Here is a 14446-nt window from a genome sequence, read left to right on the forward strand (position 1 = left end):
AAAATGCCAAAACCCGGACGACACAAAAGAGGTGAGAATATATCTCAACAATTATTCCACTTACTCAACAATTGTTGCACTTCTTCCATATGTTTCATAATTACGCCAAATTATGGTGCTTTAAAATGCTTTGTAGAAAAAAAAATTACCATGAAAATACAAATCAAGATATAATAAACCATGAGGGACACATACAGTCAAGATCTGTAAGTGTCTGCAACTTGAGGGTTAGGGTAGATAAAATGAGATCAACAGAAAATGTTCTATTTTATAGGGTGGATCTCATCTACGGATTCACTCAGTCAAATCAAATCAATCAAAACCACACCCAATCCAGGGGGGTCTTCTTTTGGTGTCTAGTAAACAGAGTATAACCCTAATCAAGTTATGGAAGAGGGCGGCACGGTGGTGCAGTGGTCAGCACTGCCGCCTCACAGCAAGAAGGTTCTGGTTTGAGCCCTGGTTCGAGCACAGGATCTTTCTGTGTGAGACTGCATGTTCTCCCTGTTCCTGTGTGGGTTCTCTCTGGTACTCCAGCTTCCTCCCACAGTCCAAAGACATCCAGAGGGGACGAGGCTGATTGATACTCTAAATTGACTGTAGGTGTGACTGTGAGTGTGAATGGCTGTCTGTCTCTATGTGTTGGCCCTGCCATGGACTGGTGACCTGTCCAGGGTGAACCCCGCCTCTCACTCGAAGGCCGCTGGGATAGGCTCCAGCCCCCCCGCGACCCTGAACAGGATAAGCAGTAGAAGATGGATGGATGGATACTCGAGAGACAACTTTTTCCAGTTCCCTGCCTTCCATATATGATGGACTTGATGAATGTAGATGTTTTTAATGTCAAAATTTGTACATTTCTATTGTACATATTTCAATTTTTGTATTATCTCCAGGAAAGTAAACCGTTAAACATGTCAAAGTTCCATTCTAAAGTTGATAAGTGTGTTTCTTTAGCAGTTTTCTTTTATGGTGTTAAAAGTGCCAAATATAGAGGTTTATCTAGAAATGTCTTTTTCCCAACAAGTTGCTAATAGCAGACTGTGAGAACTGTGATGCTAATAAGGCGTACGTCAACCTGCATGTGATGCACGCTACTGACACACCAGGTAACCTAACGTCGTAACCAGAGCACGTCCTCTGCACATGTAAATGTTACACTTCACGCAAACTGGACAGCTTATACAGAGATTCTGATTGTCCAACAGGTCTCTTTGAAAAGCAGAGAAAATAGTATAGTAATTAAAAAAGCACGTACAGCAGGTAAAATAAGAATCAAACACGTCATCATTTTTCTACTTACTTTTCCCCCGTTTCATTCAATTTTATTACATATGACTTAATTTATGAACATCTGAGGTTTGATTTCATTGCATTTGTGGGTTGTATGGGTTGCTGCCGTCATCCAGTGAAAATTTCATGTCAACAGCACCTTTAGAAATATATTTACTGAGAAAAATGGTGACGTGTTCAGTACTTATTTTACCCCCTGTAAACATGCTCCTCAGTACTTACGAAGAGCTGAAAATATCTAAGGAAATCTAGCACACTAGCAACTTGATGTGTTTATTTAAATATGACATATGTCATAAAAAATATACTATTTAGTATATTTTTAGTATTCATTATGCATGCCAAGTCCCTCCTTAATATATCATGATACAAAACATGTGCATTTACCTTTATTTGCTACTCACTGTCTTTTTTTAATCATCTTACCCACTGTGCCTTGTCTGTTAAGAAGTGTTATTGTCATGTTTCTATTCCTTCATGTTTTGTAAATGTTGTTTTTCCACTTTAACAAAATACAAAGCTTCACCTGGTACTCCTGGCACGTCAGACGGTGGTGAGTTGGCTCTGCTATTTTATCAATTATTGGTCCCCTATGACCAGTTTTCCATCTAGCTTCCACCTAGTAGCTTCAATGATTGATTTATTGATACGCAAAATAATAACCTAGACTTAAAAATATCATTAAAGACAGAACATTGACCATTAACAGCTTTTTTTCTACGTCTAAATTTTAGTGGACTTAATCATCACCCTGCAGCCTCTCCTCTCCGTTGCTGTCAGAGCCAGAGCTTGCACACACACACACACACACACACACACACACACACACACACACACACACACACACACACACACACACACACACACACACACACAGAGCCGGATTCTAAAAATTAAGTCCAGACCTTCAAAAGGACCAGTCAAAATGTTGTCCTTCTCTAAAAAATGTCCTAATTCTGTTGCTTAAAACTGTGTTCAGGTCCTGTAAGCAGCAAGTACAAGAATACACACATGCACATACTTCTTATACAAGGGTCCAGCATGCAGTCTGCTTATATTCTAACCTGAAGCCAGCAGAATTGTTGTAGAATGAGACTGAGTCCCAACTTTTCAGGACCACAGTCAGCTGTTTGCTCTGACAATGTTCTTGACTGTTGTCTGGGGAAAGTTTCATACCTGTAATTTGAATTTGAATGAAACTTTAAAGTTTGAAACATTTAGACCAAAGGAGGTAAGACTGAAAAAGCACCTAAAATCATAAAAAGTAACTTCAAATAATAACGTCGTCAGTGTTGTTCAGGATTTGCCGAAGGAAATTAACTTGTTTTATCTAAGTATCAAGCTTGTACACCACCAAAGAAGCAATTTTAAATTTTCCTTTTCAAATATTCAGAAGCTGCAGCCTGACAGTGGAAAGAAACTCAGGTAACTTCAATTCTCAGTTGGCACAGACAATCAATTAAAGTAGTGGGAGCTTGGTGCATGAGCACAAAGAATCTTTTGTACTTTGTAGGCTTTGTTAACTTTTTGTTAAAATGCACCAGCACTGAGCATTGTGGTGTATCCACTGATGGAAACCCCCTGCACCTGGTGTGATGGATGTGTTGCTTTACAATTTGGCTGCCAGACAGCTGACCTGAACCAGACTGGAGCCACATCAGTGGAGGCACACATCCACCAGGAGCAACTCCCACCATTATCGAGCCAGCCATTAATGGCCTTCGTTAAAAACACCTACGGATGCTCTTCCAATACATTAGCTGTCAACACAGGCACCAGGGCAGGACTTTGATATGGACATTTTCTTTTGACCTCTCAACTATTTTTGCAACGAAAAGGAAATGAAATTGGTGACAGAACATTAACAATCAAATTTGAGATCAAATAAGAAAGGCTTTTCTAAAAACTGTCTGTTTACAAGTGATGTAAGGATGCTGAAATCTCAGCTCATTCCCTCCCAAAAAGACAAACATTGTGGACGGGTGCATTGAATATTACAAGCTATCAGCAAGAGTGTGCATGAGGGAGGAGTACAAATCAAGGACAACAATCAAACTGAATTACCAAAACCAGATAAACAGCATGATGAGTCTGGTGGAAGCATCTGATGTCTCCTGTGCTGCCTGGGGAGCTGCTTTTGCATTTTAAACGGATTTTCAGGTCCTTAACTTCTATCAATTTACCAGCCCTGTGTTTCTCAGGGTGACTCTCTTTATTTCCTGTATGATCAACATAGGGAACATCTAAGCAACAGGTTCTGAACTACTACCAAAAACGTTCCATTTAAGGGACAAGCCACTCTCTCTAGGAGTCCAACCACTGGAGAATACCCACAAGAGACCTCAAAATGCTGTATATCTGTGACACGGTGCTACCGAGTCAAGTGCATTTTAAGTTAAATGTTGATAATTTGCAGAAAAAGAAATTCCCATGAGGTGTGTTTCCATCAAATGGTTTGGGATTGGATCCACAATCACTGTAAACCCTGACGGGACATGACTGACTGTGGTCACTTCGGTGTGGGGAGTTGATTTCGGTTGAGGGGGCTTGAAATAAAGCTGCTTGTGTCTACAGGTGTGCAGTTCTTTTTACACACAACCTGTCAGTCCAACTCGTCTGCCAGTTCAGATAGCAAGGAGGAAGTAAATGCATGGAGTGTTTGTGAAACCCTCTACACATTCATCAGTGTTATCAGATAGCGAGAGAGAATCATTCATACAGCTTCACACACAGTCACTGCGGCGACTCAGCTTTAATCATTGTGATGTGAGACGAGAGAGGACAGACTCCTGGATCAATGCTACGGTAAGGTTAACAGTGGATATATGAGTGGAACCACACACCTGCTGTTAAACTCTATAACACAGCACACTTCAACAGCACTTAGAGAACTGAACTTCTCAGATGCAGAAAGCCAGAAACCTGACCTGTAATGGTTTTTGATACACAGTATAGAGTCCCTCAAAGGATGGTTCTCTGCATGGTGGAACACCTTTCATGAGATGAATGTGGAAAAAGCTACTGAGACTGATTATAAAACTAAAAAAGTAAAAATTGAAAATAATGTGCTACTGTTTTATCAGTTCAATCAGGCCATGAGTAATGTTTGAGAAGAAATAATTAGGGTTGAAAAATGAAATGGAAAATTTCAAAAAGGGCGATTTTAGGAAGGCTTTCCATTTGTTAAGATCTATCTAAACTTGTTTCACACGCTTCATCAATAATTTCGACATTATGAGTAAGAAAGTTTTCTCCTGAGCTGATATGTTGCAGGCGTGACACATAAATAAGATAATTAATCTTTTCATTCATAAATGATTCCCGTTTTAATTTTTCAAGGTGTGTTTGTGTAAGGGAAGGTCTGCATCTCTTACCTCTGAATGAACTCTCTGAACGTGGGAGTGCAGGTTGCCCTTCTGGGAGAAGGAAGCAGGGCAGAACATGCAGGGGTGAGGTTTCTCCCCCGTATGTCTCACCATGTGAGTCTGCAGCACCACCTTCTGGTTGAAAGCCTTACCGCAATGCGAGCACTTGAAGGGCCTCTCACCTGAGGAGGGGGCAGGGTCCAACAAATAAGAACCATAAGGATCAGAATCTCAAATTTAAAAGATTATTACAGCCAATTCAATTGAGATCAGTAAATGACTGGCTTTTTCAAACATACACATTCAATTTGGACAATGAGGTTTGTGTGATCTGTTTTAATAACATTGTATGCAGCAAAAAACAAAACAAAACAAAAAAACCCAGTGTGACTCATACAGGCATATACTATTTATAAAAATCACACTACTTTTCATAAATAAATATGGACTGAAAAATTGCCAACAATACCCTGGTTGTGTGCATCTTTAAATAACATGAAATTAAAACTGCATGAAATCATGTTTTTTTTTTTCTTGCATCTCTCTCTCTCTCTCTTGGGCTTCGATTTTTTTTTTCCATTTGAATGAAGTCCATATTTTCACATGACTGTTCGGACGGTTTGGCAGTCAGAAAATCCTTTGGCACGAGCACAGTCATGACGAGCGTCGTGTTTATGAGTGTTTATCATGATGAAAAGACATCTGTCTGCATGAGATATAAGATTTGAACACTCATATGAACTGAGCGTACCATAATGGATTCCTCAGAGTGAGGGGACAGGCAGCGCTGTATGAATCCTGTTGTGGCCTATTTTGTCGCTTCAGTTACAATTTATCTCCATGAGTGCATAAATAGATGGAACTGTTAAAACACTGGCAGCAGAGTCAAGATTAACTAAGTGACTTCTCCTCTTCAACGACTCTTTAATCCATCCAGCCACTGACTTTTCTCCATTTGTCTGACTGTGGGCTGTAGTAGAAGCAGCCTGGCAACGGTAACCAGGTGTAGTTCCAGCTGAGCTACACTCTTTATTTAAGTCAGCCTGAGGCGTTCCTACCAGTTGGACGTTCCAGGAACTCCACCAGTGGGAAGCATCCTAATGAGATGCCTGAAGCATCCCGTCAAGCTCCTTTCAGCTCAACTAACATGAAAAAAGAATGTATTGTAAACTGACAACTAACTTCTCTTTAAAGATAAAGATGAATACATCTAAATGAGAATAGATCAACAAATGGCAAAAATTTCTCCTATTCAATAAGATGAAACACATACATTTTACAGTCAACCCACCCATGTGCATTTAAAAAAGCTTATAAAGGTTGTTGTTGTTTTTTTTCCTGTTACTGCAATGCATATTCTGGGTCCCAACATGTCCGGTAGATAAATCACTCTTCATCACACCTGTGTTTACCAGCCAAAATAATAAAAAGTAAACAGAACTTTTTGTGTTGTGCATCAAAGATATGTACATACTGTATATAATGACAAGCAGGTTGTAGCAAAGAATTAAATCAGCAGTCAAAGCAGACTGTATGCAAAATCGATCACCAGTACAGAACAGTTCAAAGCCTGATAACAGGCAACTGATCTGATTATCTTATTGCATTATAAAAAATGGAATCTATAATTTGTCCTGCTGAGTGATTACTGAAAATGCTGTGCTGAAAGAAGAAAATCACAGGTGTATTTGTTTAATTAAATTAGAAAATATTAGGACTCTCAATCCATTTTTACAAAAATTATGTTATGACTTATATGTTTTGCGATCAATTAATCAACCTGAATAAGTCATATATGTCGATTTTAACCGTGACAGGCATTTAAATAAATTCTGGGAAATGAAAAACAAAAACAAAAAAAACTTCGGAGATCAAAAATCAATGTTCATAACAATCAAGAATATGAGTCAAATATGACCCACGGAGCATGTCAGGCCAGTTATACTGGAATCAGCAGTGAGACCAAAAAACTTTTACAGAACCCCCAGTGACTTAAACGATACTTGTTCTTCTTTTAATTTCACGCAGACAAGGCCTTATGCTGCCCTCTACTGGTGAAATTGATTTTTTTAATGTTCTTTTCCCCACCCCTATAATTAATGAACCACTAGGAATCTGTTTTCTTTAGGGATTATCCTCTAAGATCTATTAGCCAAAGGGGAAATCTCCCCACATTTAGTGGATTTTAATTTCAGTCCCCATGAATGGATGGGTGAATGGGTGTCAGCGTGCCTGGGTATTTGATGGATGATTTCAGGGGCAGCTTAAGAGAACCAAAATGTCTATTGATGAACATCAATGTGACAACAGAAATTTTTTGTTATCAGTTTTCAATTTCCCTCCTATGATGCCGAGGGAAAGCAACCTATAGTGTCAATTCAGGTTTGGAGATGACTCAAACACAGTCTTGTACTCTCAGGGACTTGTCTGTGCGCCAGAGGAGTGCGTGTGTGTTTGTACTTGCTACATATTGAAGACTAGAATACATATTCAACCAAAGGAGTGAGGACATTTTTGGAAAGTTAGGACATTTTAGCTTATAATCACATCTTCAAAGGTCTGTTTAAAGGCCAAGACTTGGTTTTAGGAGTTTATTGTCAGGGTTAGAATCAGGCTTTTAGTTGTGATGGCTAGGCTTGGAAAAAGGGGCTAGGGAATGTATAATGTCAATGAAGGTCCTCACAAAGAAATAAGTACAAGAAAGTGAGTGTGTGTGTGTGTGTGTGTGTGTGTGTGTGTGTGTGTGTGTGTGTTGTCTCATAGCAGAGTTACTCTTGACATCATCAGTTTAAGTGCTGTTTGAAATTCAGAGCACAGAGGAACCAATCCCTCTGTTAGTCATCAAGCCAGACAGCCAGACAAATTAAAATCGAACTAGACAGGAAGGAGTCTCTCTTCGTGTAAAAAAAACCCCATAGAACAATACCCCTCTCACCCTTGTAGGGTGGTTCTGCGTCATCCTCTCGCTCAGGTCCTCTACCAGAGACCTGGGAGCTTGAGGGTTCTATCCAGTATCCTAGCTGTTCCCAGGCCTGCGCTCTTCGAGGTACAGGTGTTGTTCCAGGTATCTGCTGGAGCCACTCTCCCAGTTTGGTGGTCACCACCCCAAGTGCTCCTACTACCACAAGACCACATTAGCCTTGACCTTCCACATCTGTTCTTGCTGTTCTTTCAACCCCTGGTACTTCTCAACCTTCTCATGTTCCTTCTTCCTGATGTTGGCATCAGCTGGTATCACCACATCTATCACCACTGCCCTCTTCTGCTGTTCGTCCACCACTACTCTGTCCGGTTGATTGGCCAGTAGCTGTTTATTAGTCTGGAAGCTGAAGTCCCACAGCACCTTAGCCCCGTTGTTATCAACCACTTTTGGTGACATGTCCCATTGGTATTTGGGTACTTCTAGTCCATACTGGGGACAGATGAATCTGTACACAATCCTGGCCACTTGGCTGTGCCTCTCTATGTACACTTTTTGGCTAGCATCTTACTCTCCGCTACTATGTGTTGGAGCATCCTTCCACAGCCTGCACCTTGGGTCTGATCTGGTGGGGTACACCTTGTCCTCTATTGCTCTTGTGTGTGTGTGTGTGTGTGTGTGTGTGTGTGTGTGTGTGTGTGTGTGCGCACGCGCGCATGTGTGTGAGAATGTGTGAAAGAGAAAGAGCGAGAGAGAGAGAGAGAGAGAGAGTGCATTGTATCTCCTTGCTACAGCCTGATCCCCATGCTCATCCACAACTTAGAAGAATCTTCAAATTTTTATAAGAATTTTAAAATGTGAACCAGCAAATGTGTAACGTGTTCTTCTCACCTGTGTGTATCCTAATGTGTCGGACGAGCTGGCTGGGCTTCTTGAATGCCTTTCCACAGTGATGGCAGCTGTTTGTAAACCCACTGCGATCAATGTTTTTCTTGTAGTTTCTAGAACTCGAGGTGAGCGGCCTAGAATAGAGGCAAGACAAGAAATGTCAAAAAGGGATTTACATAGCATGCAAGTGCACTTAATCTGTATTTTTCTTATTTGTAAAAAGTACATATCAGAGTGCAGGAAAAAGAGGGTTTGACCATGACCAAAATTCATTTGACCATGCAGGATGTTTGAGCAGTATTCAATTAAATGTTTGATCATCATTTATTATAACAGCAGCATTTAAAACCTATCAATCCACAGGTTCATCTGGATGTTTAATCTCAGAGTTCTAAATGGTTGAAAAGGTCATCGTGTTGTTGCGTATTAGCTGTTGGACACAACAGATGTTTACTTGGTCAAATGAAATCTAAAGCCCTGGCTGACCTGACCTCATCTTGACATGGGTCTTCATGTGCTCCTTCAGGTGTGCAGATGTGGTGAATTCCTTCTCACAGGACTTGCAGGAATAGACTTTGATGCCTGACAACTCCTTGCGGTGCTCCTCTAGGTGGAGCGAGAGCTGGCTCTGAAGAACAAACTCATCTCCACACTCTGCACATATCAAATTCTACAAGGCAGCGAAGGGGAGAAAACACAGAACTAAACATTCTTCCTAATGGATGGTGAAAGCAAATCACAGTGCTTTTATGCACCATTGGTCAGTCGACTAACCTCCTCCCTCTCGTGCAACATGATGTGGGACTTGAGACTAGCGATGCGGGAAAACTTTTTCCGACACACGGGGCAAGTGAAGTCAGAAGTGGTGTGAGTGGACTTGTGGAGTTTGAGGTTGAACTCCACGTTAAAGGTCTGGGGGCACTGGTCACATCGATGAGGCTGCAGACGAGAGAGCAGATAATAATAAAGGAGTGACGTCCTCGTGGCTTCTCACTCTCACTGTGAGGGTGTAGTAAGAATGTATGGCACCTAAAACGAATGTGTTGTGTTTCAGCTTGAGTAAAAGAGAAATAGAAATATTATGAAGTCATCTAAAAAACAAACAAACAAAAAAAAAAAACAGGTTTAAAGTCAGCGCACGATTTGTCCTACCATTTAAAGGGTTAATGTTTAGAGAGTAGCAAGCTGCGCTAACACTGGTGCTAATGCACAGCAGCGCGTTTCCCTGTTAACAGGGACACTGCACATTTCCACATGAACAGCAGCATAACAGGGAAAATGAGTTCTATTCAAATCTAGAATAATTATTTCCTGCAGACAATACAACATGATTGTAAAGTTGTGAATAAACTGAGAGACGTAGAAAGCAGATTATGTTTAAAAAGTAGGACAGACGTCTTTAGCTGAACGCACGCCGCACTCGGAGGCTGTTACATCAAAAAATTAAAAGTCCCCAGACAATGACAACAACAATAGCTGACAGAAGACTAACTGTCAAATTTGTCCATGAAGTTTGGAAGCTGTGGATCTGAGTGGAAGTTACTAGCAATGCTTTGGCTTCATCCTAAAATTCACATTCACATCATAAAACAATGCAAATAAAAAAAATGTAATGCCCCCCCCCCAAAAAAAAGATGTTACTTGTGTGGATTATCATTATAATCATCCTCTGTCCTTATTACATTCTACATTTTGAATGTGAATACTTGTTCGCATGTCAAATCTTTTGTCTTTTGCTTTTCCCTCTCTCCAATGTTTTTCTTTTTTTTCTCATTCATTTTGTGAATTTCTATAACATTCTACATACAGGAGCGTCCATTTTGAGCCCCTCTGAGTTTCATTTTCACTTCTCCAGCATGTATTTTATTGTCTATATGTACGTTAATATTCATCATTTGTACATGTGGAAAGCGAATAAAAAAACAACAACCTAACAGGGGTGGATGTACTGTTTTTGCACCTCTTTAGATGAACATGCAGGACATTTTTTTTTTCCCCAAAACTTGACATCAAACCAAAAGTAAAGGGACCGTCTTGAGAGAAATGCAGCGGTGAGTGGGCAGACGATGCTGCACTAAAGACACAATGACAGCAAGAGCCTTGTTCTGCGTACATACATTTCAGACACGATTACACACAAAGAAGCTCTTGGGAACAGAACCTTCCACCCAGAGCTTGACAGTGTTCTTGAAACCCATAAGAGGACGATGTCAACTTAACAGTGTCTTACTGAACCATAGAGCCCGAGGACCCGTTGCTCCACACAAAGAGCTGAATGCTTGTCAACAGATTTATTGTAAGGTGGTTCATCATAATGAGAGCATCAGTAAACCAACAAAGTTCTGAGCAGATTTATACATGAGCAAGATGATAAAAACACTAAACAAGGGCGCTGACGACAGACGCAAGCACGCTCTGCTGTAACAGTCTGCCGTGCTCTCCTCCAAACAGAGACTAGGATGCCGGACTTGCCTTATCATTGAGCTCATGCTCCCTGAGATGCCTCTGAAGCTGGCTCTCCGTGGTGAAGATCTGAGAACATATGGAGCACTTCTTCTCCTTGAACTCTCCATCACTGATGCTTTCTGCCTTATTTTCACTGGAATCCGCATCTGCTGTGAAGTACAAGAGAGAACACTTGAGCGTCTTTATTCACTTCAAGAGGGTTTCTCTGACAGCAGCTGAGGCAGATGTGATACAGTTCATCTTCCATTACCCTCCTTGACAACACAGGGCCAGGAAGCTTTATGTTTCTGGAAATGTCTCAAATCAAAGGTCTGTATTTGGAGTCTTTGAACAGCTCGGTCCTCTAACAGAGACTTCCATGGGTGCGGAATATCAAAGTTGTGGTAAATGATGTTGTAAGGGCGAACACTGCAACTGAGCTGTAGAGGAGTCCAGTGTGTCTCAAAGGGGGGTATTACAGTTTTTGATTCAACTGACAAAACAAAAAACTAAAAAATGACCACAGAAATGGAGAAGTTCACTACATTCACATCCACCTGAGACAAAAAGTCCCTGTTTTTCTGAATTAACCACGTAAATTTTCCTGAAAAAAATTCTCCCATATTTCTGAATTAATTAGATGTTTTTACAAATACATTTCCTGATCACACACTCTCAAATATCTGTTTTAACATGAAAAAGAACCAATAAATCCATGTGAATATTTACCATCATTAATAAAACTGGTGATAAGCTATGTGGTTGGATGCCACATAAACTTGTATCAAATCTGTTTAATCAATACGGAACAATTTAGATGTTTCTGAGTCAATCCTAAGTGGAAAACACATTTTCTGATATGCAAGTATTTTTGAAAAAACAACTGTACAACTTTTCCAAATTTTCAGACTTAAAAAAAATATTCAGGCCTATTGCATAAATAATTTTTCTATAATATAGAAAGTTTATTTTTTTCATAAAAGTTAAAAAATTTCAGAAAGTTCTGTTTTTTTGAATAAATGAATACTTTAAAATCCCAAAAGTAGGATCTGATTCCAACATGAGAACTCCTGTTTAACTCAAGCCACCTGCATTTTGCTTTGCTTCCCAACACTGTGACATATTCCTGTCTTTAACCCATAGAAGGTATTATTATTAGTCTGTTGACTTTGTGCAGACAAACCAAACCAATTTGTTTTTAACAAAAAAATATATGGCATTAATTCAGAAAAAGAGAGCCATTACTCGAAATTGAGATCATTATCTTAATACAGAAAAATTATCCACTTTTTAAAAAAATATCTCATGAACTTCTCATTGATTCAGAAAAATAGGGATTTGAGTACAAGAAAAGAATATTTCTTTTTTTGATCACAATCAATTGTGGGACAGTTCCTCAAGGCAATATGCCGGAGAGCAGGGTTTTAACCACTGTTGAAGGGTGTTAATAGTCCAGCCTCACAATCAATAATAAATTACTAAACTCATGTTCCAACATTCCTAAGCCAAATACACAGTATTCAGCTTGAAACTTAAAACTTCAAAAACTTTACAAAGTAAAGCCTCAATTAGCATATAGGTTGTTGTTTTTAGGAATACCTTTAATTTACAAATGCATCAGCAAATAGAAACTCATTTGTGAAATACTATATGTTGGCATTTAGGATTTTTTTGTTTTGTTTTTGCCCTTTGCAAACTGCTCTCACTAAACAGCCCTGGAGTGTAAATAAACAAGCAAATGAGTAAATACAAACAGGAATCTTATGACTGAACACGATATACAAATAGATGATCTAGAAGATTTTAGTTGAATTGGTACCACAGAAATAATTTGCATCAACCACAGGTCCAAGCTTGATCATTTTTCATCAGCCAAGCCACTGAATGTTAAAATTGTCCCACAGATTTCAAGATTCTTTTATACATATTGTCAGCAGGATGTCGAGTAACGGTCAAACGAGGGGATCTGAATAATATCACGCTTTCAATGAGGCTATCTGTTGTACTGGTCTGACTTATTACCCCCACTGTGCTCGTCACTGTCACTGGATATGCTTGGGCACTGTATAAGACGTTGTGCTTAATAGGAAATGTCTGTAGTTGGATGGTGAGTTATCCACATACCGTTTTAATTGTTTTATTGACAATAAAACTGATGTCCATCTTTGGAATCAGGTTTTGACACGCATATTCACGTTGCAAAGTTATGTCACAATAAGTGTAAGTACATCTGCACTATTGTATTCCGGTAAGAGCATCAAAATGTTACAAAATGAACTGCAATGTGAAATAAAAGATTAATTAGACGTGACTGTGTCAACTTCTCCTATCCACAACTCCTCCATCAGCAGCTGGATGGACTCGTATCATAATATAACAATGGACAACATTTATAGCGTGTTAGCCGCGAAGCTAACCGTAGCACAGGGTGCTAGTTAGCAAAACAAGCTAACGGCGAATTACTGATAAAACAACCACAAAGTACATAAAGCGTACTTTGACTAACGATTCCCCGCAGCACAGCTCTTCCCCCGGCGGACACCAAATTGGACTGGAAGCCAGTAAGAAGAGCCACCGAAATGCTATTAATATCATTCCGCCTCAATCACTCCTTCGCCGCACAAAGCAAAGCCCACCCGCAATACTATATCCGGGGACTATATACACTCCATTCAAGTGTTATTATTTGAGGTGTAAATTTGTTTGTCTAATCAACACTAGATTATTTGGATAGATTATAATCTCTATTTTTTATTCCCTGCATTTTGGTACTTATTACCTGTTTCGTCGTTGCTTTGAACTCTCAGTTTGCGAGGCCGGCCCCGCGGCATAGTTCCAGTACTCTGGGCGGGTGTGCTGTGAACAATTTGCTTTTCAAAATGGCGACTCGGTCCTCAGTAGACAGCAGCAGCCTGCCCATGAAGACACAGCTGCATGGAGTGGGGCGACATCTACCGTCGGCTGCACGGTATAACTATATCTACAGGTGTGTTTTTAAACAACAGCTTTTATGCAGCATAAACGCTGATGGCAGGTTAATGACAGCCAAACAAATGTTAGATTTATTTCGTTTTTATTCAGCGGATGAGTGGACCTCTATATATCAGCGAGTTAGTTGAAGTAAATTATTGGTTTAATAAGACAAGAATGGATTTTTGGAAGTTTCTTTTTAGTTGTTTTTTTTGTTGTTTGTTTGGACCTTCTTCTCCTCGTGTTTTGCTGTCTTCATAATGATCACTTGCATGGCAATATATGAATGAGAACCCTGGAAAAAAATAAGAAAATAATGATAATGACAATAATAGTTAATTACATTATCAAATTGTATGGAAATCTTTAATTTCAGAAAGCAATCGTTCTCAAGCTAGTTACTGTAACCTAATTTTGTCGTTGGTATTTTCATTACTGTGAGTTGTCTTCTCATAATTTGTATTGCTGGTGATTGATATATTGGTGTAACGTTGTCCCTTACTTTGACCATGTATTTTATTCTGTATATTCAGTCAGTGAGCTCAAACTGTATTTCGGATATACT

General features: G+C 39.6%; 1 protein-coding gene across 4 annotated transcripts in view; it reads right to left on the minus strand.

Annotated features, from left to right (window-relative positions):
* Positions 1-13772, minus strand: part of LOC147253711 (zinc finger protein 236) — a 64927-nt gene extending 51155 nt beyond the window's left edge. For 2 of the 4 annotated variants that reach the window (XM_086218958.1, XM_086218956.1), the window contains exons 1-6: positions 13691-13772; positions 10939-11081; positions 9241-9405; positions 8958-9136; positions 8470-8600; positions 4668-4840 (exon numbers count right to left, since the gene is read on the minus strand). In XM_086218958.1, the coding sequence (XP_086075084.1) occupies positions 4668-4840; positions 8470-8600; positions 8958-9136; positions 9241-9405; positions 10939-11081; positions 13691-13742 (843 nt within the window). In that variant the 5' untranslated portion in view covers positions 13743-13772. The remainder of the gene's footprint in view (positions 1-4667; positions 4841-8469; positions 8601-8957; positions 9137-9240; positions 9406-10938; positions 11082-13690) is intronic. The other 2 variants (XM_086218959.1, XM_086218957.1) reach the window with 2 other exon arrangements.
* Positions 13773-14446: the final 674 nt, after the last annotated feature.

The sequence above is a fragment of the Aulostomus chinensis genome, chromosome 11, assembly GCF_037954235.1.
Source record: "Aulostomus chinensis isolate RoL2024-O1b breed Wild chromosome 11, RoL_Achi_v1.0, whole genome shotgun sequence".
Taxonomy (NCBI): domain Eukaryota; kingdom Metazoa; phylum Chordata; class Actinopteri; order Syngnathiformes; family Aulostomidae; genus Aulostomus; species Aulostomus chinensis.